The sequence below is a fragment of the Stegodyphus dumicola genome, chromosome 3 (genome assembly GCF_044657685.1).
Source record: "Stegodyphus dumicola isolate Sdum_Otavi_A_Nest chromosome 3, ASM4465768v1".
Taxonomy (NCBI): Eukaryota; Metazoa; Arthropoda; class Arachnida; order Araneae; family Eresidae; genus Stegodyphus; species Stegodyphus dumicola.
This window is the reverse complement of record NC_140770.1, coordinates 34,248,585-34,275,393: the sequence shown is the minus strand read 5'-3', so window position 1 is coordinate 34,275,393 and position 26,809 is coordinate 34,248,585. Positions and strand designations below refer to the sequence as shown.

Here is a 26,809-nt window from a genome sequence, read left to right as displayed (position 1 = left end):
AATCATGTATTTTGCTCCTTTGATACAATTGTTATGGTATAAAAAGACGATTTCACTTTTAAATGCAGGGAAAAAAGAAGTATTACTTAGAAATATTTCATAACAAATTCATAACAAATTTATAAATTCATAACAAATGTTAATACAAACATTATAACACATATCTAGATATACGTCTAGAAAGATTTTTCTTCTAAAAAATTGAAGACAATGAATTTATATTGATCCAGAAGAAAAAGAAATTGTTTAGCTGGAAACACAAATTTTTGCTGCTTTTTCTCTGATGCAATTGACAAGACAGTATAAAATCTGCTATAAGGTCTGCTTTCTTATAAAACTTTAAAAGAAATTGTAAGACAAACGTTAGGGACTGCATATGTGCTAGAGCATTCCCCAGAAATGGCAAAAATGGATCTATGCTATATATTGCTCAGAAATGTTCCTTATGATTACCATCAAAACACTCTTCAGGCATTATGGAGAAACCAATTTCACCACTTTTAGATATAGCAATGATAGACTTTCAATGATTACTGCCAAAGTATATAGTGTATATTGTTGACTTAAAACTGAAAGAAAAGCCTTAGATAAGTATTAAAAAACTGGAAGGTAAAGAAAAGAATAGTGTGTTTTCCTAAGTAATTAAAAAAAAAAAAAACTGTGCCGTAGAAACATTTATACAAACAAGCTGTGCCAGACATTCTAGTAGAGGTTCTGTTATATTTTATTATATCTTCATAAAGAATTTTTATATTTTAATCAAACACATACCTAGAAAATGCCATGCCAGAAACCTCAGGGAAACCATCCGCTTATTAGGCAATTGAAAAAGGTAAACAGTATCCAGAACTTGGGCAGGTGGTACCTTGAAAAAAAAAATCAGGAATTGCTTTTTAAATTTTAGTAATATTTGATGCTGCTAATGGAATTTAAAACGTTATGAATGCGTTAAATACTAATTTTAAAAATGTAATAATTTTCTTTAATATTAACAACAAACTTTAACTAATGTTTAAAAAACATTTGCTCAAAAATATATAACCAGACAGATTTACAGCATACATTAGATTATAGCAGTGGTTTTCAAACTGGTGATTCAAAGAACACATAAAAGTAAGATATACAAACAAAAAAGAATAAATACAAAGTAAAAAACAATTTAAAATCCAATCCAATTATGCGCTGATAGCAGCAACAAAGGATGGTAATAATGTAAAATAAAAATTTAAAAAATAAATTTAAAATTAATAAATACTGTATTTAATTTGGAATAAACAACATGCAAATATAAAAAAAAAACAGAAGCACATGGGCAAACTTCAAGAAATTGGGAGGAGGGTGGCAAAACATGCTAAAACCAAAAATGAAAAATAATATTGACATCTCTTGTTGCATCTTCATCAGGGAATGGTGAAACAAAGGAAGTAAATAAATAAAATAGCTGTTTCTGAACTAACGAGAGTACAAATTAAAATTTAAATCCTAAAAAAAAAAAAAAAAAAAAAAAAAAAGTCAACATTATCTCTTTCTCTCTCTCTCTCTCTCTCTCTTTTTTTTTTTTTTTTTTTTTATCAGTCCAACCCAAACAGGACAAAGTAAGGATTGCAAAAATCGCAACATCAGAAACATAGACAAATGCAAAATGATTGCAAATTTCACATCAAAAAGCAAAATTTTCCAATTAATGGAGTTAGTAAAGAAATGTGATGAAGTGGTAATACATGAAGATGATATAAGTTTTTCACACTGTGATGACAATGTTCCAATTACCAATTAACCAACAGACAGTGAAATCTGTAGTATAGTTCTAAATCCAGAAAATATTGTTACAGACAGTGAAGAAAATGATAGAGATGTCATTGAGAATGAAAAAAATTTGACCGACAATTGAGTGAGAATTCTTGATGTATCAATAACAGGATGAACAATGGAATGTTGTAACTGAACATGAACTTTTGTATGTTTATGGAATTAAAAAAAAAAAAAAAAAAGAGAGAGAGAAAAGAAAAGAAAAAAAAAAAAAAAAAAAAAAAAAAAAAAAAAAAAAAAAAAAACAGAAAAAGAAAAAGAAAAGAAACAAATTACACAATTTAAATTGAAAGAAATGTTTCATACAGCAAACAAATCATTAATGAGTTTTATTTTTTGGAAATTTTGATTGCCTTGAGATCATAAAATCTTCATTATTTCATCATTTAAATTTTATAATACATGTGGCACACTAGATTTAAACTGATGATCTAATAACCAGAAAAATCTCAAATCCAGAATCGCTGAAGTTCCTATGATTCCTAATCTCAGACTGTGTTTGTAATACAGTACATTTCATTTTCAAACATACTTCTTTAATCTCCCATTGCTGTTCCAAAAAGTCTTTATGAGTTAATTATTGAACATGGGGATGCAAAATTTTGTCTTTACCAACTTATTCTTTAACCCGCGGGAAGGCACGTGGTGTGCATCATACCCCAACCCTACATAAAAGTGGAATATTCCTAACTTGTGAAACTGAAATTCTGTGCTGCTTTCAGTAGCTGAGTTTCTAGTTGTGGTTGACTTTCAGAACTGCTTTTTCTTTGCCTGTGTGTTTCAGAAAAGATTTATCGGTATTTTGTTGGAACTGGGGTGTGACACACCCCACGCGCCTGTTCGTGTGTTTTTCTGACTGAATATTTAGTTCAGAAATTTATTTCTAGAGTGTAACAGTAAATATTTCTACTTGCAAGTGATTTTAAAGTACTTGACATTAAATTCTTAAAAATTTCTAACTGCATTATGGTGAAAAGAATGAGTCCCTATGAACTGGAGATGCAATGCATGTGAGATTTATTAGAAATATTTGAAAGCGATGAAGATTGCATTTCGGAAACTGAAGATGAAACTAAGAATATTTTCTACAATGTTTTGGTTTCGAAAAAGATAAAACATTAATTCCTGATGTTCCTAAAAAAGGAAAAACTGTTCTTATGCTTTCAACATTATATAACGATCATACTATAGATGATACTATTGCAGAAAATGAAACGTCAGGAATTATATGTTTTAATAATATAACTAAAGGAGCAGTGGATATGGGGGATGAAATGTCAGCCAATTATTCAATTGCCAGAATAACAAGAAGGTGGCCAATGGTAATTTTCTTTAATGCACTGAATGTTGCTGTAATAAATGCTTGAATTATATTACTTTCAACTCTAATCCACCAACAAGAAACAGAAGTCTGTTTTTGAAGGACTTAGCATTACAATTAATGAAAAAAAGTATTCAACATAGATCAGAGATTAATACTTTTCCAGAAATTGACGTACTGCATGCAAAACAAAAGCAGAAGTTTCGATGAAGAATTAAAACGAATACATGAAATTCGAAACAACTAAGTATAAAAGACGTGTTAAATTTTTTGCTCTCGCGCCAAGGACAGAAGAACGTGAATGCAATGTTTAAAATGTGAAAATATTCTGTGCCAAGAACACATGAATGTATTTTGTTCAAAGTGTGAAGAAATAAAATAAGCATGGTATATTAGAGATGCAATGAAACTTAGAGGCATGATGTTTATTATTTTCATTTATCTTAATTTTAACTCTAAGATTATTTCAGAAATTAATTTTTTGAAAGCCAATTATTATTCACTTATTTATAACACACGAGAACAAAAAAAAAAAAAAAAAAAAAAAAGAAAAAAAAAAAAAAGAAAAGAAAAGAAAAGTTTTAAAACTAAATAATACTATTTTTATTGTATTTTAAATATTGGGGTATGTGATACCCCACGCGCCCACTCAAGTAACTTTTCTTGGTGCGACTTCCGCCGGGTTAAGAATTCAATTCTTAAATCATAATTACTTTGCCTAATTCTTTGGACGTATTTAAACATGAAATCCATTGAGCATGATTTAAAATAGTTAAATTTGTCAGCTTGAATTACACATTCAAATTGTCCTCAAAATTCCTGCTAGTTTTCACATTTGCTGTTAAATTAATATAGTTTTGACTTTGGCAATCAGGACATCAGAATTTAAATTTGGGCATTAGAATAATTAGTGTTTAGCCTTTCTATAGATATTCTAGGGAATTCACTCAATGTATTTGCATTCATAATCTTTTCATAGTATTCCTGACTAGTCAGAACATTATCTTTATTTCTAAATCATCTTTAATACTTTATATTTTAGAATCTAGCTTTAAGATCTGATTGGCTTTCCCTTCTGATTTTTTCCCCCCTAATCTTCCAAATTGTCACCATCAGTACTGTTCCCTTTTAAGAAGCATATTTTTTATTCACAATTTATTTAATAAGTTCAAATACATCAGGATCACATTTCTACAGTAGCAGCTGGATCATTTTAGATACTAATCCTTTATTGTCACAATAAATGAGTCAGGGGGGAAATTTTATATTCTTGACGATGCACAAACACACGTTAGCTACATTAACATACTCACTAAAAAAATACAGTTATGATATATTAGTGCCATCTATTCTAGGGATAAACGATCTGTTTGCACACATTCAAGTAACTTGTCTCTTGATGATTGCTATATAATAATATATATATTGAATATATGTATATATATATATATATATATTGATATATATATTTTTTCTAATAGCGGGTACTTGTCTATGGCGGCATCGGCCACTACTAAGGCCAGATGTGGTGGTCTCTTTATTTTGGAGGCACCTAATAGGTGGGCCACCTTTGCCTCCTATGAAGGGACAGACAATTTTTACATTCATGCCTTCTCTGGGTTCACCTTTGGTATCGCACAGTCAGGCTCCCCTAACCACTATTCCATCTGGGTGGCTTACCAGGATATTGTCAACTGGATATATATTTTGGTATAAATGCTGCAATTCCCTTGTATGAATGTTCACATCTGTGAATAAAACACATTGGCAAACTCCAAGTTTCAATAAAGGTTCATGATGCCGCTGACATGGTACATCACTATTCAATATAACTGCTTAAATAAATTGATTGACATCACCTATATGGCCTTCACTATCTATTTTTTATGTTATATACTCTGACAATATGTTTTTATGCTAGTTGCTTTGCAATGACTCAGATTTCTTTGAGAAAAAAATATGGAAAAAAAAAAAATTGTGTTCTTGCTAGAGGAACATACACAGGGGATTCCTTACAACTCTATCACAATAGGTACCAGTTTTGTTGCATCATACTGAAGATCCCATGAAAAGCAAATATCCTGCATGTGTCCAATGCTATCAATGCATACCTTTCACATTGTCGTTTCTTCAGTGCATCATATGAAGTTTGAATCATCCACGACTTGTTTATTAGAAATTTTTTGCTTACCTTTGATGAAATAATGTGTGAACTCCAAGAATACGGCAACTGAGTTCCGGAATAATGCTTTCTATATGTATTTATTATTGCATTCAAATTGTTTCCTTTGTATTTTTTAAATGAATTTCATGCAAGCAAACTTAATATTAATTATGACTACGGTTTTTGAAATTTGACAAATATTCATATTACCTATTTTCAAATAAAAACTAGTGTGCTTTTACATGATGCACAAAAGTTGACTATTTAATTACGCAATCTGATTAAAATGTACAATATAATTTTATTGATGATCTGGATACAAATCAATTCAGAAGTAACCATAATTTCTTTTGTGTATTTGGAACACTATTAAAATTTACTAGAAATAAGCAGTAGCAATTTTATTTGAATACACTTGCTCTACTTGGATAAGAAAAATTTATTTCCAGTCTTGTAAATATGTAATATGATGCATTTTTACAACTTGAATTTCTTGCAAATATGCAATTTGATGTATTTCTACAACGTGAATTTCTACACTCTAAATTGATTCCTTGCTGCAGGCAGTGCACACTAAAGAAGTGTCAAACAAAAATCAACAAATCTGAAAATATAAAACTAAAAAAAGTCAGTAAACTTAAATTTTTTAAAGGAAGTGTAAGTAAAACTTTCTATAATCAATATATTTTCAAACTAGTTATCAATGAAAAATAAGAAATATGAGACAAAAAATATTTTCATCTATTGTTGTTTCAAGGATTTAATCTCCTAAGATGCTAGAAACACCTTAAAGGAAGTACTTAGTCACTGAAGATCCCATGAAAAGCAAATATCCTGCATGTGTCCAATGCTATCAATGCATACCTTTCACATTGTCGTTTCTTCAGTGCATCATATGAAGTTTGAATCATCCACGACTTGTTTATTAGAAATTTTTTGCTTACCTTTGATGAAATAATGTGTGAACTCCAAGAATACGGCAACTGAGTTCCGGAATAATGCTTTCTATATGTATTTATTATTGCATTCAAATTGTTTCCTTTGTATTTTTTAAATGAATTTCATGCAAGCAAACTTAATATTAATTATGACTACGGTTTTTGAAATTTGACAAATATTCATATTACCTATTTTCAAATAAAAACTAGTGTGCTTTTACATGATGCACAAAAGTTGACTATTTAATTACGCAATCTGATTAAAATGTACAATATAATTTTATTGATGATCTGGATACAAATCAATTCAGAAGTAACCATAATTTCTTTTGTGTATTTGGAACACTATTAAAATTTACTAGAAATAAGCAGTAGCAATTTTATTTGAATACACTTGCTCTACTTGGATAAGAAAAATTTATTTCCAGTCTTGTAAATATGTAATATGATGCATTTTTACAACTTGAATTTCTTGCAAATATGCAATTTGATGTATTTCTACAACGTGAATTTCTACACTCTAAATTGATTCCTTGCTGCAGGCAGTGCACACTAAAGAAGTGTCAAACAAAAATCAACAAATCTGAAAATATAAAACTAAAAAAAGTCAGTAAACTTAAATTTTTTAAAGGAAGTGTAAGTAAAACTTTCTATAATCAATATATTTTCAAACTAGTTATCAATGAAAAATAAGAAATATGAGACAAAAAATATTTTCATCTATTGTTGTTTCAAGGATTTAATCTCCTAAGATGCTAGAAACACCTTAAAGGAAGTACTTAGTCACTGAAGATCCCATGAAAAGCAAATATCCTGCATGTGTCCAATGCTATCAATGCATACCTTTCACATTGTCGTTTCTTCAGTGCATCATATGAAGTTTGAATCATCCACGACTTGTTTATTAGAAATTTTTTGCTTACCTTTGATGAAATAATGTGTGAACTCCAAGAATACGGCAACTGAGTTCCGGAATAATGCTTTCTATATGTATTTATTATTGCATTCAAATTGTTTCCTTTGTATTTTTTAAATGAATTTCATGCAAGCAAACTTAATATTAATTATGACTACGGTTTTTGAAATTTGACAAATATTCATATTACCTATTTTCAAATAAAAACTAGTGTGCTTTTACATGATGCACAAAAGTTGACTATTTAATTACGCAATCTGATTAAAATGTACAATATAATTTTATTGATGATCTGGATACAAATCAATTCAGAAGTAACCATAATTTCTTTTGTGTATTTGGAACACTATTAAAATTTACTAGAAATAAGCAGTAGCAATTTTATTTGAATACACTTGCTCTACTTGGATAAGAAAAATTTATTTCCAGTCTTGTAAATATGTAATATGATGCATTTTTACAACTTGAATTTCTTGCAAATATGCAATTTGATGTATTTCTACAACGTGAATTTCTACACTCTAAATTGATTCCTTGCTGCAGGCAGTGCACACTAAAGAAGTGTCAAACAAAAATCAACAAATCTGAAAATATAAAACTAAAAAAAGTCAGTAAACTTAAATTTTTTAAAGGAAGTGTAAGTAAAACTTTCTATAATCAATATATTTTCAAACTAGTTATCAATGAAAAATAAGAAATATGAGACAAAAAATATTTTCATCTATTGTTGTTTCAAGGATTTAATCTCCTAAGATGCTAGAAACACCTTAAAGGAAGTACTTAGTCACTTCTAAATTCCTATGACTTAAAAACAATAAAAAGTCATAAAAGCTCTAAAGAAATATAAAATATGAATATAGGGGATGATACTTACTTCTAAATTCCTCTGACGTAAAAAATATAAAATATGAGCATAAGGGATGTTATGGAATTTATCATTAGTGATTTCGTGCATCAAACTAAAAAAGTGAGCCTAATTACATTTGTTGTTGCAGGAAGATGCAGCAATAAATGCTGATAAATTTCTCCAATTCATTACAAGTTATACATCAAACTAAGATTAAATATTTCCAATCAATCCCAGTATACCTGTTTTGAATAATTTTTCTTCACAGGTTAAATGTCTTTTTTGTTTGAATTTATGAAGCTAATATACTCTTAATAAGATGCAACACAGATCTGGTTGAAATGACAGAAAGCAACAGTGAATTAAAACTACAGACAAAAAATTGGCATTTTACTTTATAGCCAGAAGCAAAATAATAACCATCCAAATGAGTCACAGAAAATTTATCCGCATTTAAAACAGATTTACATAAAAACTACAGTTTTTGTTTCGCGAGGCAAAAACAAATTTATAAGGGATTTTCTTGCATGAAAATGCTCACAGTAAACTCAACGTTCTTTAAAAAAAGCAACAGAAAATGACTTCTGAAACATCTTCATCATGTTAGATTAGGAAAAGCTAAACCAGATAATGGATTTTTATTGCCCCTTACCACAAATCAATTACTGTGAAGTTTTAATTACAACGAAAAATGTAAATAATCAAATTTAGTATCTTCCTAAAGGGAGATTTTACATCAGACTATACTTCTGACTGAAATAAAAAAAAGAAAATTTGAAGGACATTTACACAAATTAGCTTCTGTGAGAACATTCAGAAATTCAATGAACATGTCAAGAGAAGAAACATCATAAACCACTGAATTTTTTAAAATTCAGGCTTAATTCCGACATGTACTATGCATATTAATTGAATGTTCAAACAAACATTTTTCTGTCTAACTAAATACATATGTATTATTTCTAATGTACATAATTCATAATTCCTTTTAATTTCTTAGTAATCTTTTCAAATACATATATTATATCATTTGAAAATATAAAATTTCTTTGAATGTTTTTAGACCAATAATTTTAGTAAAATTTAGATCAAATCAATAATACAGTTACAATTTTCAGCAATAAAAATAATGCATCTAAGATATTTCTAACATTATTGTTAATAGATAAACAGTAAAATATAAAATAAATTAAAACATTTCAAACAGACTATACTGCACTAAAACAATCAAGCAATTAATTTATATGATTAATTAGTTACATTCTGTAAATTGTGAGTATAATGAATTTTTTCTTTTTACATCAAGATATTTTTTTTTAAAATTTCAAACTAGTATAAAAACTTTTATATGTTATGCTGGCATACACACTAGGATATTATAGTTGCATATATTTATATATACATTTATGCATCATCTCACCTCATCCAAGATCTCCGCCTGCAAGAATCTTAAATTTTATATAATATTTAGGTTGAAATTATTTTCATTTTTATAGTTTTATTACTTTAAGTTATTAAAATGTCAAAATAATTCAATAATAATAAATGTGATACACAACATCAAACCCTACCTTAGTCTTTTAGAAACAACTGCAACAAAAACTTTCAAATGCAATCCAGAATAAAACATCAAAGTGCTAATAATGGAAAATAATTAATACTAAGCAATTTTTAATCAGTTAAAGTATATTCTTATATTCAATCATTTTTACAGCATTATTTGTATCTAGTACAATAGTCTGCATGCTTTTCTACAAAGGGCTAATGCCTTAAATTTACCTGAAGTTTCTTGCTAGAAAAACTTATATAAACTTATATCATATAAATTAATTGCTTGATTGTTTAGTGCACCACGATTCTGCCACAGATCTGAATAGATAGAATTTTATCTTCCATATGTGAAACATGTTTCTTACATTAGAAATAATACATCTGTATTTCCAAATTTCACAATTATTGAATAAAATTTAACACAGATTTTACTTACCACTAAGTTAATAACTCGAAAATCATTTTTTAAACCATGTCCAACAAAAGTAACACCAGTGTCAATCAAGAAACGTAATTTTTGATAAGTTGCTTTCAAGGTTGTTAAATGCTTTGATGAAATGGAAGCATCTAAATCACCAGGTTGAATGCCAGAAAACTTAGTCAGGTAATCAACTACCTAGAGTAGCAATTAATAAAAACTAAACAAATGATCTGAAACAATAATTACATATAGAAATTTAAATTTTCACAACAAAACACATAAAATTACTTTTTAAATTGCAAACATTAAATATCAGTTTCATTTCATATTTAAGATGATTTAAGTAATTATGATACAACTGAAAGCAACTTTAATAAAATTTATAGGAAAAAAATTAACAAATTCTCCACCTAGACTAAATGTTACACTTATAACTTTGTATTCTTCTATTTGTAGAGGCTTTAGATTTTTTTCCCAAACTGGAAACATGAAAAATTAGCTATGCACTTGCCAGATTTGAACCACTGATCTTCAATTTGTTAGCTGGATGTTGATTTGTTAGCTTATAAATAATATAATGAGATAATAATATGAGAACATGATAATTACCTATATAGTTAATTTAAATAAATACATAATATGCATGCCTGAAATAATCTCTCATCTGCAAAAAGTTTTGAAAATTCTTTTTCTCATCAATCATAAATGATGTATTGTCTTAAAATACAAATAATTATACACAGACTACACTGTGTAAAATCTCAAAAAAATTTAACAAGGTTTTATGTATTTAACTACATGAAAACACTTAAGAACCAATTTGTACCAGCTTAGATTATGTAATAATAACTTGCTGTACAAATAAAAAAACTTTCAGTTTAACTAAAACATCAGATAGAGTTAATTAGACTTGGAGAAATTTAAATTGCAGAAAAGTTTATAATTTTCCCCCCTTTTCTAATTTTTTTTTTTTTTTTTCTTTGCAAGCTTAATTTAAAAAACATGGTGTAAATTACTAAAATTAAAACAGACAACTGCTAAAAAATTTAAATACTTTATTGCATCATCCCAAAATATTACATCCATTTTAATAATTTTATCACACTAGCCTTAATTTAACAATAAAGATTTGGACCAAAACAACAAAATAGTTAAATCTCTAAGCAATATAGTAACAATATATCACATATCTCTTTTGAGATTCTTTTCTCCTGAAGTTATTAAATGGCACACGATATTTGACAAAAACACTTCAAACAAGGTGAAAATATAACTGCAGCAGAAACAAGGAATACAGAAGAAAACAGGAACAGATGCTCATTCAACAATTGCTATTCATTAGGAAGACTGCTATTCATTGAGGGTAAAAATGCTGTAACAGGAAAAACCAAAGATAGGAAAATTTCAGAATCAATTAAAAGAAAAGGTACATTAATTAAATTAGCACTATTCTTTTAATTATAAAAGAAAGTTACATATAGGTTATAAAAGAATTTTATACATAAGGTACAGAATCAAAAGTATAATTTTGAAATAAAATGAAGACATAAGTGTGATAACTTGAATGTACATAACAGTCACTACAAATTAATAACCTGTGTAAATAAAATAACAGTTTATAAAGCAGTAAAAGATCTAAAGTTTTCTACATATATTTAGAAATATGAACACATTTCTTTGGCTTTCCATAACTAAAAAAAGCTCAGAACACTATTCTTTAAAAATTGCAGAATGTCCACTATTAATTTAATGAAAATCAGATATTCAAAATGCATTGTTATCAGCTAAAGAATATAACAAGATTTCATTATAATCTACAAGAGCAGTTTTTTAACAGAATTACTCAATGTTTTTATAAAATGCACATTTGGTATGCATTTTAGAGCATGAAAACATTATAAAAAAATTTGAGGGACTGTATACATTAATTCTGATTTCAATCTTTAAAAATACAGGATAAAAAAGTGATCTTTCTTAAAATGCCCTAAGAAAAATAATACATGCAAAATATATATTATCTTAGATCTAGTAATAATTAGTTGCAAACTATACAAAAATTATACTAAGAAACAATAATGCATATTTTTTCTATTTAATAAAAAGGCAGTATTTGAGGAAATTAATGGAATTAATAGATGAATTTAGAAATAAGGAAGAGCATATTTAAAAAATCTTTCTTAGCTGAAAATGCCCTTGTGCAGACTAAATTTAATTAAATTAAAATTTCAATTACATTATACACACTTGCATATATTCTTCCACAAGAAAATTAATTATTATTATTATCACTTTTTTTTTAAGAAAGTTCACAACTTTTCAGGCACATTAACAAAGCTACATACTAGCATGCTGATAATAGCTTATTAATAACTAAATATTTAAAAAAGGGAAGAACTACACATGGACACTATCTTTTAAAAATAAAAGATAGTTAAAGAGCTATACAACACAAATGTTCTCTTTGTTTAGAAGAACTGCCACCACTTTTAACTTATTTCTTTAAACTGTTCCCTTGACGAATTATTTGAATATAAATTGGGAAAATTCTGCTAAATAATTTATACCAATTCAGCGTTCTCCATATCATCATCCAAATGGAACCAATATCTTTTCACAAACAGTTCAAAGGAAAAAAAGATTTAAAAAGAGACAGAAAGAGAAAATACAAATTATATAAACTACACGTAAATGTCTCCTAATTACAGCTGTCTAACTTTTCCTCAATGATTCCACAAAGATAAGAGCATATATATTCATAAGAAGAACTTCTTGACAGAACTCGCATATTATTTCAGTAACATTTGGAGGTTAAATATGGGGGAAAAAAATCAGGCATGAATAATCTTCACTATAAGACTAGAATTTCCCATTTAGATATGTCCAATTTCTATGTCATGAGCATGGCAATATAAAAATGTGCATTCTCATGCGATAGCTCATGCATATTCCTACAATAAAATTGCACATCCTACACATGAAGTGTATCATTATCATGATGAAGACCATGACTAATACTTAGTTTTGCAAGTTTACCAAAACTAAGTCTCGACCATGGCCTTTACATCAACCGAACACGAAAATGGCATGAAATGGATTTTTTTATTAGTACTTATACTTGATGTCTTTCTCAAGTGACACTATAAAACTCTTAAAAAATGTATGCTATACAATCATTACTGGAGCAGGAAATTATTATGAAGAACACAGTTACTGGAGAAGGAAATCTCAAATTATCAACACTCTTGGCAGAAACTGAATCCATTTTTAAACTGTTAGCTTAATGTACTGATCATAATGTTACAAAAGTACATGGGGTGAATACCTTTAATTAGATGCAAGATTGGTGCATCTCCAGTTACAATGTTTATCTGCCCTGAAATATAGCAATATGCTCGACTGACTTCATAAATCAAGTAAACCTATCATTGATTAAAATCATGTGCTGTACATCAAACTGCATGCTTAATAAGATGAAAGGATTTAGTTTACTTAACAACTCAAAAGTTTTAAAATACTGCAGTTAAAAAAATTTATAGGTTTTTATTTTTTTTAATCTGATGCACAAATACTATTAATGAATACTTTTTATTCCATTTATCATATGAAAATTATAGATAAACCAGCTAATTTTTTATACTATTAATCCTTGTCTTATCTCAAATGCAAATAAATATGTCTGATCTTAAATGCAAATAATATATAGTTTGCCAGCTACTGTTATGAATCATAGATACATTTTGGAAAAATATTTTTACACTGTCAAAGATAAAGATGTTCTTGCTGAAGAAAAATATTTTGGTTAAGTAAATGAATATTCACCTTCAAATAAATGATAACTTTAGAATTATAAATTCATTAGTTTATACTATTCAGGATCAGAGACTTTTTTTAATAAAGCTCTCTATTAACTTTGAATGCAGCAATGTTGATTTTTTCAAGTTAATGGTATGATTTTGAAGAGCAAATAAAAATAGTTTCAAACCTGAATATCGCTCCAATGAGTATTTGACTGTATTTTATAATTTGACAAAAATGACAAGTTTAATTGTCAATGACATGCACATATATTCCTGGTGGAATAAATGGTCAATGCTATGAAAATCATTAAATATTAAATGGTTCCTCATAGCATTTAGTATGCAATATATTTTAACCAAGTGACTGATAAAACATTATGAAACAACTTTGTTATTAATAATCTGAATGTTTCAAGAAATGAGATAAACTACAATACAGCCTCTATCATCTTTATACAAAATACAAATTGACTAATTAAATATTTTCGGCTCTACTGTCTTACACAGAACAAAATTAAAGCAGTCTAATAATAATAAACTAAGATTATAATTTTTTAATTTATATATAATTATATTACTTTAAGACAATTTAAAGTAATAAAAAAAAAGTGCTTAGCATAAAATATGATTAATCATTTCTTAATAAAAAGAAATAAATTTAGCTATAAACAAAATGAAATTATATAAAACTAGTTAGCTACAAAGTTACATATATAGATGAAATTTGTAGTATAGATAAATAAGTGATAATTTTCCTCTTTAGTTTTTTCTGCACTTGCAGTTAGCATGATTTTTTTAAAGCTTTTACCCTTCTGAAAACAAATAGCATACACAAATATCAATTTTATTCCTGTACTTTATATAGGCAAACATTATAAGTATATACAGCACAAAGTCTTTAATCCGGACTTGTCGAGACTTGGCGATTCCGGTTAGGGGTTTTTCCCGATTATAGATCATCAATTTAAATCTGGTAAGATGGCATGCAGAAATCATAAAATTAAAAATATGAAACCATAATTTATGAAATAAAGAGCAATTATGATCTAAAGGGTATCAAAATTTACAAAAAAAAAGCTTCATATTTTTTTGTTTACTTTATTAAACATTTCTTTCAATGTAAGTTGTTTAAGTTGCTTCGTTTTATGTGATAATACCTTCTCTTTAATTCTAAAAACAGACATAATTTCTTGTTCAGTTACAAAGTTCTGCTGTCCTTCAAGTCCTGTAATTGCTGTGCCGAGAATACCGACTAACTTGTCAATCGAAATTTTTTCATTTTCACTAACCTCTCTGTCACTTTCTTCATGCCTTTATCCATGTCAAAGAACATGCTTTTGCTTTGTAGATTCTTTGGTAGCTCCAAAATCAGAAATTCTTTTTGACATAATCGAAAGTTCAAGCTTACGTTTATAAAATTGCTCTAACAGTCTGCAAAAAATAATAAGCCGGATCCAATTAGAAGATTAAGGAACAACACAATCTGAAACATTAACTGAAATAGGCAATTAGATAATTTTAGCCTAGCTAAATTACCATCCATTATATATTAAACGTGCATGCGTAAACGTTTTATTCACATGCGTAAACATGCATGAGCAGAAAGTTTGTAGCTTTATGGTCTGGATTATAGATCATTGCGGATTATGGACGTCCGGATTAAAGACTTTGTACTGTACTGTATACATATACAAACACACACACACAGAGGAAGTACGAAAGTTAGCAAGTAGGAAAAATATTGTCTCGTAAGGACAAAGATAAACATAAACAACAAACAGCAACTGATATTACTATATTATCTTATATAAGTGATTTTCTTTTTCACTTTATTATAATGCACTTTCTTAAATTAAGAACTAAATTGTTCCTTTATAAGTCTTATATGATCTGTCTTGACTTATGCATTAGAGACTTGGGCATTGACTTTACATGATGAGGAAGTTCTGGGAACTTTTGAGCAAAAGACTTTACGTTGCATTCTTGGTCGGGGGTCCAAGTGAATGGATCATGCAGAAGATCTAATTTAAAACTTTATAAAATTTACAAACAACCTGATATTGTAAGATTCGTCAAATTACAGAGACTTAAATGGCTGGCCATCTGGCTAGAATGAATGAAGAATTTTGCTGCAAGAAAATTTTTCTGGCAAAACCCATGGGAAATAGATCTTGGCGCAGACCCTCAATAAGATGCATTGATTGTGTCAAAAAAGACCTTAATATTTCAAAGGTTAAAAACTGGGAAACAATTGCCAGAAGTAGAGATGCCTGGAAAGGCCAGGGCCCACCCAGGTCTGTTGAGCCATTGAAGAAGAAAAAATAATGCACTAAAATTTTTAAATTCCTTGATTAGTTTTTTTTTAATAGCAGTACAGCTATTTTAAAAACAAATCCAGCTGATTCTTAAGTAATATGGCCAGTTCCATTTGTCAATAAATATAATTTTTTTAAGCATGTGGAAATTTAAAAAATTTACAAATAAATTATACAGCCTAAAAATAATACAAGTTTTTTTTTTTTTTTTAAACTTTATTTACTTTTTAAATACCATAGATTATACTGTATTAGTCAATTAATGATGAATAAAATTAAGGTATTTACTAAAATGCAGTTCATTTTCCAAATGGCTATCTAGCGTCTGGTTGTTTGTTTAGTTGACTATGGCATGCCAGATTAGTCTGCTTTAAAATGTAGATGACTTTCTAATGGAAAAAAGCACACATTCATATTATCTCTTGAGAAAAATGTGACCACTTAATGTTAATAATCCATTCACTATGAACCAAACCCAGAATGAAATACCACTATTTAGCATACCACCTTGTCCAACTTTTTTAAAGGAAATTTGTCCATATTTATACAGTCAAAAGTCGTTAATTCGGACACCCATAATCCGGACCTCAAAGCTACAAACTTTCTGCGCATGCGTCGCGTTCACGCATGCGCACAGGCGTTTACGAGTGCGTGTAAGACCTTTACAGCTGCGAATATGTGTGCGCGCATGCACATTTAATGTGTAACAGACGGTATAAGCTAAGTTAAAATTATCTAATTCAGTTAATGTTGAAGATTGCGTTGTTCCTTAATCTTCGACTTGGATCGAATAATCGACTTGGATCGACTTGGATAACAATATCCAATAATGACGGATATTTGGATAAGAATGGCACAAACTTAATAGGGTTACTGATGCACAAGCTTAATCAATTTTAATAAAGAGATAGCATGTCGCTCAAAAAATAAAATAATTTTTCCATTTTAAATTTGTCTTACTGACACAATACTTTCCTTTTAATTTGTCTGGCAATTCTTTGATAATACCAGATTACTTCTGCTTAATTTCTTGGAAAATCCAGTAAATGTGTAAAAACTGACATAAGATAAACAAACATTGTTCCAAGAATTTTCTGTGGGGAAAAGGTTACCAAAACAAAATAGTCACAGTATAGATATATTTCCATTATAACTGGTCTGAATTTGATGGTGGGGGAAGGAAGAAGAAGTTATTCATACCTTAGGCAAAATGGAGGGAAAATAAATAATGATCTTATCTTTCCAAAAGAACCTGGAATAGCTTCTAGAGTTGCCAAATACTTGAAAACATCTGGGTCAGAGATTTTATTTTTGGCAACATATTGGCTAATAAACAACTTCCTCAAATTATGTTTTATTTCTTTAAAATACGTCTTTAATTTTAAAAGTTGTTTTTAAATTCAACTTTTTTTTTTTCATCTCCTTACATTCATTTCTAAAATTTCTGCAACATACTGCATAATGAGTTACAGGCTTAAGAGCTTATGGGGCAATATAACGAAAGTTCTTAGCAACCATATCTTTGTACAGTAAATTTATTACTAAATTAGTGAATGCACAGATTCGCACAGACGATCCAAAAAATGGTCGTACAAAATTGTATTTAAAGTCCTGAGATAATTCAAAATGAGCTCTTGAGCTGTTTTAAATAAATCACAAGTACTGTTTAAAGCAGTATTTAATTCAAATAATAAAATTTAAATAGATTTTCATTTGCCCTTTTGGAAAATGTTTCTTCTATACCTTTCCCGAGATTATACTGATATGCTTTCACACAACATAGTAAACAGGATATAAAATTATCAAATATGTTGTTATCAAATATGAACTCAGTTTATTTCATCCATTTGTAAATTTTTTCTTATTTTAAAAAAATGTCAGTAACATCCAGTTAATAATATTCATTATAATAATATCATAGCACAGCAGGAGTTATTTGCTTTAGGAGGGATGCCTTTTATGGAAGACTTTCTAAGACAAAAAGGCAAATACTTATATTACTAGCGGGAAAAAACAAGGAAATTACAGCAAATAAAATTGAAATAAAGTGCAATTCTAGAAATCTGTATCTGAAAATTTTCTTTTACGTAACTGTACTTATTGCAAAACAAAAAAATGCAAAAGAAATCATTCCGAGCATTTATTCTCCTCTCCATGTTCACAAATTGTTATGAATATCTTCATTAATGGATCAATTTATACTCAGCACAATATTATGAACAAACAAGAGCAAATCTTTTCTTAAAATTAATAAAAATATTGAAATAAAAGAATTACACAATGCAAATGCAATTATTTCCTTTTCAATCCAAAATCATTCTCCCTTTCCCCCCCCCTATATGCACATTATAAAAGTATAAAAGAAATTTCTAACTGTGCAAATGCAGTACTATAACAAATAACCGAAAATAGCATTTTAATAAAATTCTAAAACTTTGCTGATATATCCTATACAAAAGCATACCCCTTTAATTAAATGACTAACTTAGCATATATCTTATTTCAACTCTAGAGATAAATACTCTTTTAGAGCAAAAAAAAAAAAAAAAAAAAAAAAAAAAAAAAAAAAAAAACTATAAATTTTGAGGTAAATGACATTTTGAAACTTAGAGTTAAATTTATTCAAAAATATCTTTTCTCAATAACAATGCATCAAATTAGCTCAAAAGGGGAGGAAAAAAATTTACGAAAAACCGGCTTTCTTCCTCCCCCATCATATGATTTTTTTTATAAATTATGTACAAGATATATACAAAAAAATTATCAGAAGAAGATTCATCATAGATTATATAGATTAGGTTGAACAGGTTGCTCAAGATAGCAATGAAGAAAGCAGAGATTAAAATTTATCCTACTTCAGAAAATGATCATTTGCAATCAAGCATACTAGTTACCACCACCACCACCACCACCACCACAAGCTACTCTCTATTTAAGGAGGATGAAAACTTCTATCTTCATTTGTCAACATATTTCAGGAAAATTTTTACGACATCATAGTAAAAAAAAGAAATTACTGAATAAGAGAATTTTTTTTCAACAGCATCAGCACCTTATCTATCTGCTTCAGTACCTCACAATTCTAGTGAGAGGTATTTAATTTTACTTTAAAACTGCACAGAGTGAAATCATTTCAATCACAGACACTTTTTCTTAAGGGGGAGATTTCTCAAAGAAGGTACCTTACATCAAAATGAAGACAGCTAAGAACTAAATAAAAATCATTATACGCATAGTACAGATGGAAAAAAGTATTAATGACGTCTGGATCAATACATAAAAGGAGAATAAATTACATTATTAGAAACTAAATACTTTTTCTAATCATTCAGAATGATTACAGGCAGATTCATAATCGAATGATAAAATGAAAATCCTGCCAATATTCCACCATTTAACAAAATGCAAGCACTCTTATTTCTGTCCTCAGTTCTTGTTTTATAATACGAAATGGATTTTCACATCAAAAATTTAAATTCATCATAAGAAAGGAATTCATGGTTTTCTGTGTTACTGCAAATATTTTCAAAAATGCTTTGATTAAAAACTAAATTTTAGAAGAAAATTCTGTTTCATAGTTTTTAATGATGTATCCAAAAGAAAAATCACCTGCTCTTGAGTGGATATATAGTCATCTATAAATGGAACACCTTCCAGTGGGCCATCCCTAAAAAAGAATGAATAAACTTTTTTTAAATAAACACTTTTTACCCCATGGTAAATGAATGTATTAAGTGCAAAAAAGTTGGGAGGAGCCAAAAGTTTAAATTATAAACAGCTTGTTAAAATATTAACCATAAAATAAAATTTCTCTTTATATTTATATGAAATTATATTCATATTTACATAAGTATCTTTAATCACTGTACACTCTTAGCTTCTTTTGAGCCTCAAATATTTTGATAAGCATTAAAATCAGTAAAAATAATGAAAAGTTTTCAGAAGAAATTCTTTAAAAAAAAGAAGGGGGGGGATATCTGCAAATACTTAACCAGGAAATACAGAAAAACAGGTGGGATTAAAAAGATAATACAATTAAAAATTAGTTAATGAAAAAACAATGAAATAAAAAGGAAAATTTTACATATATACAACAATTATCTCTCTCTCTATGTACGTATATATATATATATATATATATATATATTTGAGGATCACTCTGAGTTTTTGAGATCCAAATAAGTTTCTTAAGTTATATTTACAAAATTTTATGAGCTTTTAAAATAGTCTCCTCCAGCATCCATACACTTCTGTAGGTAAATTTCCCAAAGAGTAAATGGCTCAAGCCATTCATTTTTTTGGAACCAATGAAAAAAAATGCATTTATCACCTCATCAATCTCATCTTTGGAATGAAAACAACGTCTACATAAGTTCTTTTATCGATTAAAAAAAGAGTCAAAAGTTATACATAGCCAGATAGGGTGAATAGGGTGGATGTTCATTGATAGGGGTCATCAAACACATTGATGTGTTTTTGTTCAAGAAACTCAACTGGCAATCTTGCTGAATGAGAAGATACACTGTCATGGTGGAGCATGAGTCCTCTAACATTCACTTCTTGAAGAATTTCTGGAAGACACTTAGTGGCAGTATGAATATATGTTTAGACACTTGGTGTACCAGTTAGCTGTGACTGTTTTCTGTTCTTCCAGCTTGATGCCTTTGACCAGTCACAGTCCTATACTTATGAAGAAAATTGCATACATTACTTTTTTAAGACATGACACGTTGTATTTTCACCATTCTGGGCGTGGGATTATCTTCAAAGATCCATCTTTTTTTTTTTTCCCTCAACATGTTAGAACATCAAAAATAGTATGTACGTTTTATCACCAGTTATCATTTTATAAATAATGTAGTGGCCACCATCTTTAAGTAATTTAAGAGTTTCTTCACAGATTCCGACATGCTCCTCTTTTTAGTGCTAAGTTAAACTATCGGGTACCCAAAGGCAAACTAGTTTTTTTCATATGCATTTCTTCATGAACAATTTTATATATGGCAGTGGAACCAATGTTAAGTTCCTTCTTTATCATTTGGTAGATGCAGCGATTATCATAGATAAATATTTTCCATATAGCAGACACATTATCTGGGATTACTGCTGACAATAACCTTCCTGTGTGTTCTTCACCCTGAAGAGAGTTGCAATCTCTGTGAAATTCTATATACCAATAGCACAAGATGGATTTTCATTTCCCAATGCTAGTTGTAGACATTTAAATTTTTGGAAAAAACTAATGAATATGGCATTGCAAAGCACCACCTTTTTGTTGATTTTACGACTGCCTATGATTCCGTAAACAGAAAATATTTAATTGAAGCTATGAGAGAATTTGCAATACCTGGAAAACTTATAAATTTGGTCACCATCACTCTTGAGGCAAAACATAAGGTTAAAATCTAGAATAATCTCTCTGAGCCTATTGTTGTTTTAAATGGGCTCAGACAGGGTGATGCACTGGCCTTCTTGCTTTAACTTTGCCCTACAAAAAATCATAAAAAGACTCCAACATTAATATTCATGGAACCATCTTTAACAAGTCTGCTCAGATTTTTGTGTTTGCTGAAAATATTGACATAGCCGCATGCACTCCTGAGTCACTTAGAGAGGCTTTTACATCGCTAGAGGCTGCAGCCAGCAAAATGCATCTAGCAGTCAACCAAAATACAACTAAATACATGCCATGAGGTAATAACAGCAGCCCCTATTTTGAAATTAGGAATTACAAATTTGAAAGTGTTAGTAAATTTAAATATTTAGGATCAGAAGTTAATACGCTCAATGATTTAATGCTTGAGATACGTAGTAGAGTCACAGATGCTAACCGATGTTTTTTCGGTCTCAAAAAATACTTGTAGTCTAACTTCACTATCAGAAAAACAAAGATTTTAATTTACAAAAGCTTAATTAGACCCATTTTTACATATTCTGCTGAGACCTGGACAATGACAGAAAAAGCTGAAAGTATCATTTCTATCTTTGAAAGAAAAATTTTGAGAAGTATTTTTTGTGGCATAAAATGTAACAATATTTGGAGAAGAACTAACTCTGAACTCTATAAATCCTTTAAAGAAACAGATACAGTAAAATATATAAGGATTCAGAGAATTAAATGGGCAGGAAACCTGTGCAGAATGGATGAAAATCGAGTAACTAAAAAGATCTTCTCGGCCAGAACATTCGGCACCCGAAAAAGAGGGAGACCTAAACTTTGGTGGCTCGACTGTTTGGAAACAGACTTAAGAATTTTTTAAACAACCAATTGCATGTCCATGGCCAGAGATAGAAGAGCTTGGAATTCGATTCTGAGAAAGGCAAGGGCCCATCCTGAGCTGTCTGGCCATTAAAGAAGTTGTAGACATTGAATGCATTCTTCTTGATTTATTCCCATTTTAATTCTTGATTTATTCCCATTCCATTCCCTATCCACATTAAAGGTACTGCTTTCATGTTTTTTTTCTAACTTTATTAAGAACATTTTCTTGGCAAAAAAATTTAATTACAATCAGATACATACATAAATTACAATACAAAAGCGATTTCAAATTCAGGAGCTTAAGAGATAAAATTTATTTTCAGACAAAAAGGTATTTTCATATTTTAATTTTTGCCAGTTATTTGTAAAATGTATTTTCATTTTCCCTTTTCTAAAATTTCTTGAATTAGAACAATAATATTTTAGAATTTTAGCTATTTTATATAAATTTGAAACTTTGGTTTTATAGATTGCATTTTGCCTTTAACTTTTTATTTGGTTTCATGTTTCTTTTTTTGCTGGTGATTGCCACCATATTATGTTTCCCTATTTTGGACTTGCTTATTGGCTATTTTCTTCCTTAAATCTATATTGAAATTTAGCTTCTGGAAAGTTCGCTGCCTTTTTAATTTCTTCTACTGTTTACTTTTTTATCTATTTTATTTCCACATTTGTAATTTTTCCTTTCCTGTAATTTTGGTTTCTCTAATTGTTTTTTCTTAATAACTTGATAGTGTTTAAGTGTTTTGAAGATATAGTCAATCATAAATTTCAAAAATCATGAAAGAAATGGAAAATTTTACCAAACCACCCACCTACTTTCAAAAGATGTAATGCAACTTAGGCAACAAACTAATATGATTTTCTCTTTAAGAAAATCAAGTTGCCCCCTTGTTAATTTTTTAAAAACTAAATACTAAGCTATTGAAATATTTTTATATGAAATTTGTTATTGTAAAAGTTGGCATTGAAATATTTTTTACAAAAATTTATAAGAATAAAAACAAAAGGCTGTGATGAGTGATATAGTAACATTCATATATGTCTCAGAAAATGTTTTCTCATATACACAGTTATTTAAATATCAGAAACGAAAGCAACATTAATATATTTGAAAGCAAGTTTACATGCACGATAAATAAATTAAAATTTTGCTTACCCCCTCACACAAGATATTCTTGCTACAGAGAGTTGTGATGGCCTTATAGTTGATCTTGTGCCATCACTTCGAATTTCAGCTTCTTCCTATAAGAAAAAATTACCACTATGAGTAAAATAATTGTATCAAAACTAGACAAAAAGATAATTAGTAGTTACTAGCTGCATAACAACACAGCTTTTTTACATCACTGCTTCTAATTCTCTTAATACACAGGGGGGAAAAAAATCCAATGTGGCCAGCACATGACTTCCTGCCAATTTCATATTTAAGAATTGGAATTGGCAGAATAGCAAATTAAAATATAATTTGCTTATAAACTTTACAGCTTAATGTTAATTATAAACACTACTCATTTTTTACTACTCTGTTCTCCCATACAATGGACAATGATAACTGTATCTAAGCATGTACACACTTGTTTTCCATGCTTTGTTTTGAAAATATTGCATCGACTGTAGTACATCCTCTAAACATCTAGTGTTTCAGATTTGTAAATCAACCATTTAACAATCACAAAATTCTTAAAAGCCTAATGTCTTTAATCATCATATCATATTATACACAGTGATAACATTTGGTGGCAGCATCCTTTTATTTGAAAAACGATTTGACACAAAAATGAAGCAAACACAAAATTGAGAATTGAAGCTAATACACTTAATTGCTTCATACGATAGCTTGTTTTCATAATGAGCTTATTTCTCATTGCATTTAGCATAATTCAAGAATACATTTAATGCTTTTAAATGTAATATATTGTTCTTAATCACACATCTACTTTAAAACCAAATTTGAGAAATTTTGGATTATCTTATAACTTTTTTTTTACAAAGTCTGCTCAGAGCTTCAAGTAAAGTATCATTTCTGGTTTATTAATTTTAGCCCAAATCTAATATGTTGTTCTCATTGAATAAAAGTCTTAAGTACTAAAATCAAAAAGTTTTGGATTATATTTTAATACAGTTTTCATTAAAAACTATTAGAGACTTCAAATAAAATAGCTCTTTAGGTTTACCAGTTTTACTAAGAATCTAATCAGCTGTTTATATGAATGTATAAATCTTAAATACATAAAACTGAGCTTTTGGAAGTTTGATATAAAAGTTATTATGCATGAAAAATCATCACACGCATACAGACACGCAACATAATAGCAAAAATATGTCACAAGGACCTCAATTCTAGTTTATTCATTGAAAACGCATTATGAAATTCTTGTACTGAAAAACAAATTGAGGTTGAACTTCCAATGTTCAGCATCTTTACCACTCAGCCACCGGTTATACTGAGAGTGATTAATATACACCTAACATTGAATAATCCATGAAGAAGAAGCAAGAACGACTATCTCATTAACTTATCAATGATTATTTACAGTAAAATTTTAGTTTTGGCAATTAATTCTTTGAAATTTTAACGATACATGGGCTTGTTAAAATTTCAAAACAAAATATTAAAAAAATAAATTCTATAAACCATAGCTTTTGTTTTTGCCCTTACTTATATTAAAACATTAAAAAACAGAACTGTTATTTAATTTACTAGAAACATGTTAATACACAATAAAGCTAATGTATTTCAGTGACTGCTGTATGTAAAAATATGGTAGGCTCATGATGAAACATTAGCAAAACACTATTAAAAGGCTGCTATTCCAATTTATGTTAGGAACTGTGTCAAACATTTTTTGAGTTAAGGAGTTAGCAGCAGCAGCAACATAAATGACCTCATTTGATTCTTTTAACACTTGTTACAAATTAACTTTTTTGAAGTTAGTCTTTAACATTTTGAAGAAGTCTTTAACATTTTTTGAAAACTAAATGAAAATTACGTCTTCTTATAGTCAGCTTTTAAAAGTTTAAAACTTAAAAGCAATTAAATTATAAACAGAACATGGTCATTTACATAATTTTTTAAACTTATTATTGAAAACACTCAATGCATCCTCCAATTTTTTATTTTTTAATATGAAAAATATTTTTTATTTTGCAATCAACTAAAATCATCTGTAGGAAACAGATGATAATGATAAATTGTGACAATGTTTGAAAATGTGCCTCTTTACTATAACATAACAAACATTCAAAATGTGATCTTCTCTTGTTAAGAAGAACTAGGTATGCATAACCAATTTTACATTATAAACATTACTGACATTTCCAAAAAAATTCACATTTTGCTATTTTTGAAAATAACTATTTATAATGCTGATAACTAATAAGACATGAGCTGGAAATTTAATAGTGACAACACTGCTTTACATGTGACATGAAACAGGAACACAGCTTTTTAGTTCAATATCTAACCTACTCCACAATAAATAAATTCTCTTTTTCAATGCTGTGTTCATGTGCAATAATGCGAAAAGTAGAATCTCACATGAGCTGGTGGTCTAAAATTATATAGGCAAGACTATGATTTGATTCATAAGATGAAGGAACCACTTCTTGGCATTTATTTCTGAACTGTTCTGTAAAATTTTCTGGCAACAGACAACTCCATTCAAACCATCAACAGAGCAAGCACTGCTACAGGTGAACCAAGATATTTCCACAATGTTGGCACTGGGTATCTACATGAATGAAATTAAAACTTTCTCAGATGTATTTCTTTTGTGTCAGTTGTAAATAAATAGTCGATACTATTAAAGTTTCAACCCACATATTATGAAACCATGTATTCAGTGAGTTTAGAAGGCATATACAAGACTCATTTTATAAAAGCAGAAAACATATAAGAATATTTTTGTATAAAAATTCATTCTTTAAAATTAAAAAATACAGAAAATTTTAAGACAGTTGGAAAACTGATATAAATTTTATGCAGAATGATATGGATTAATAGCAGAATTTTAATAACTGCATCACAGCCTGTGAAATTTACTGTTATGATACTAATTTATTTCTACCAACTGAAAGAAAAAACTGATGAATTAATTTTCCAAATTATTTTAGAACTTTTTCAAAAGCTGTGAAAGAAAGTCATAAAAATGGCAAAATAGTTTATTTAATATCATAGACTAATACAAACATATACATTAAGAAAATAATAAGACTTCATGAAAATGATGACAATTTAAATGTTATCAATGACATAAGAGCAGTGATAACAAAGATATTATCTGTCATGCCCAAAATAACAGATTCAATAAATGCACTTTAATTAAAAGAACACCTTAAACAGATAATTGAAGAAAAATATAATTAAAATTAATAAACAATTTAATCAAAAAATTAATATGCTGAATGCAAATAATATTTTCAACATATTAAAGAAACATTTTGTAACTTTAACATATATGACAAA

General features: G+C 28.5%; 1 protein-coding gene across 5 annotated transcripts in view; it reads right to left on the bottom strand.

Moving 5' to 3' along the window:
- PAN2 (PAN2-PAN3 deadenylation complex catalytic subunit PAN2) overlaps nucleotides 1-26,809 on the bottom strand; it is a 129,322-nt gene that overhangs the window by 11,640 nt on the left and 90,873 nt on the right. For 3 of the 5 annotated variants that reach the window (XM_035356466.2, XM_035356468.2, XM_035356467.2), the window contains exons 23-26: nucleotides 23,501-23,586; nucleotides 19,689-19,746; nucleotides 9,983-10,162; nucleotides 772-865 (exon numbers count right to left, since the gene is read on the bottom strand). In XM_035356466.2, the coding sequence (XP_035212357.1) occupies nucleotides 772-865; nucleotides 9,983-10,162; nucleotides 19,689-19,746; nucleotides 23,501-23,586 (418 nt within the window). Of the gene's footprint in view, nucleotides 1-771; nucleotides 866-9,982; nucleotides 10,163-11,007; nucleotides 11,340-19,688; nucleotides 19,747-23,500; nucleotides 23,587-25,882; nucleotides 26,076-26,809 lie in introns of those variants that run through there. The other 2 variants (XM_035356469.2, XR_004757761.2) reach the window with 2 other exon arrangements.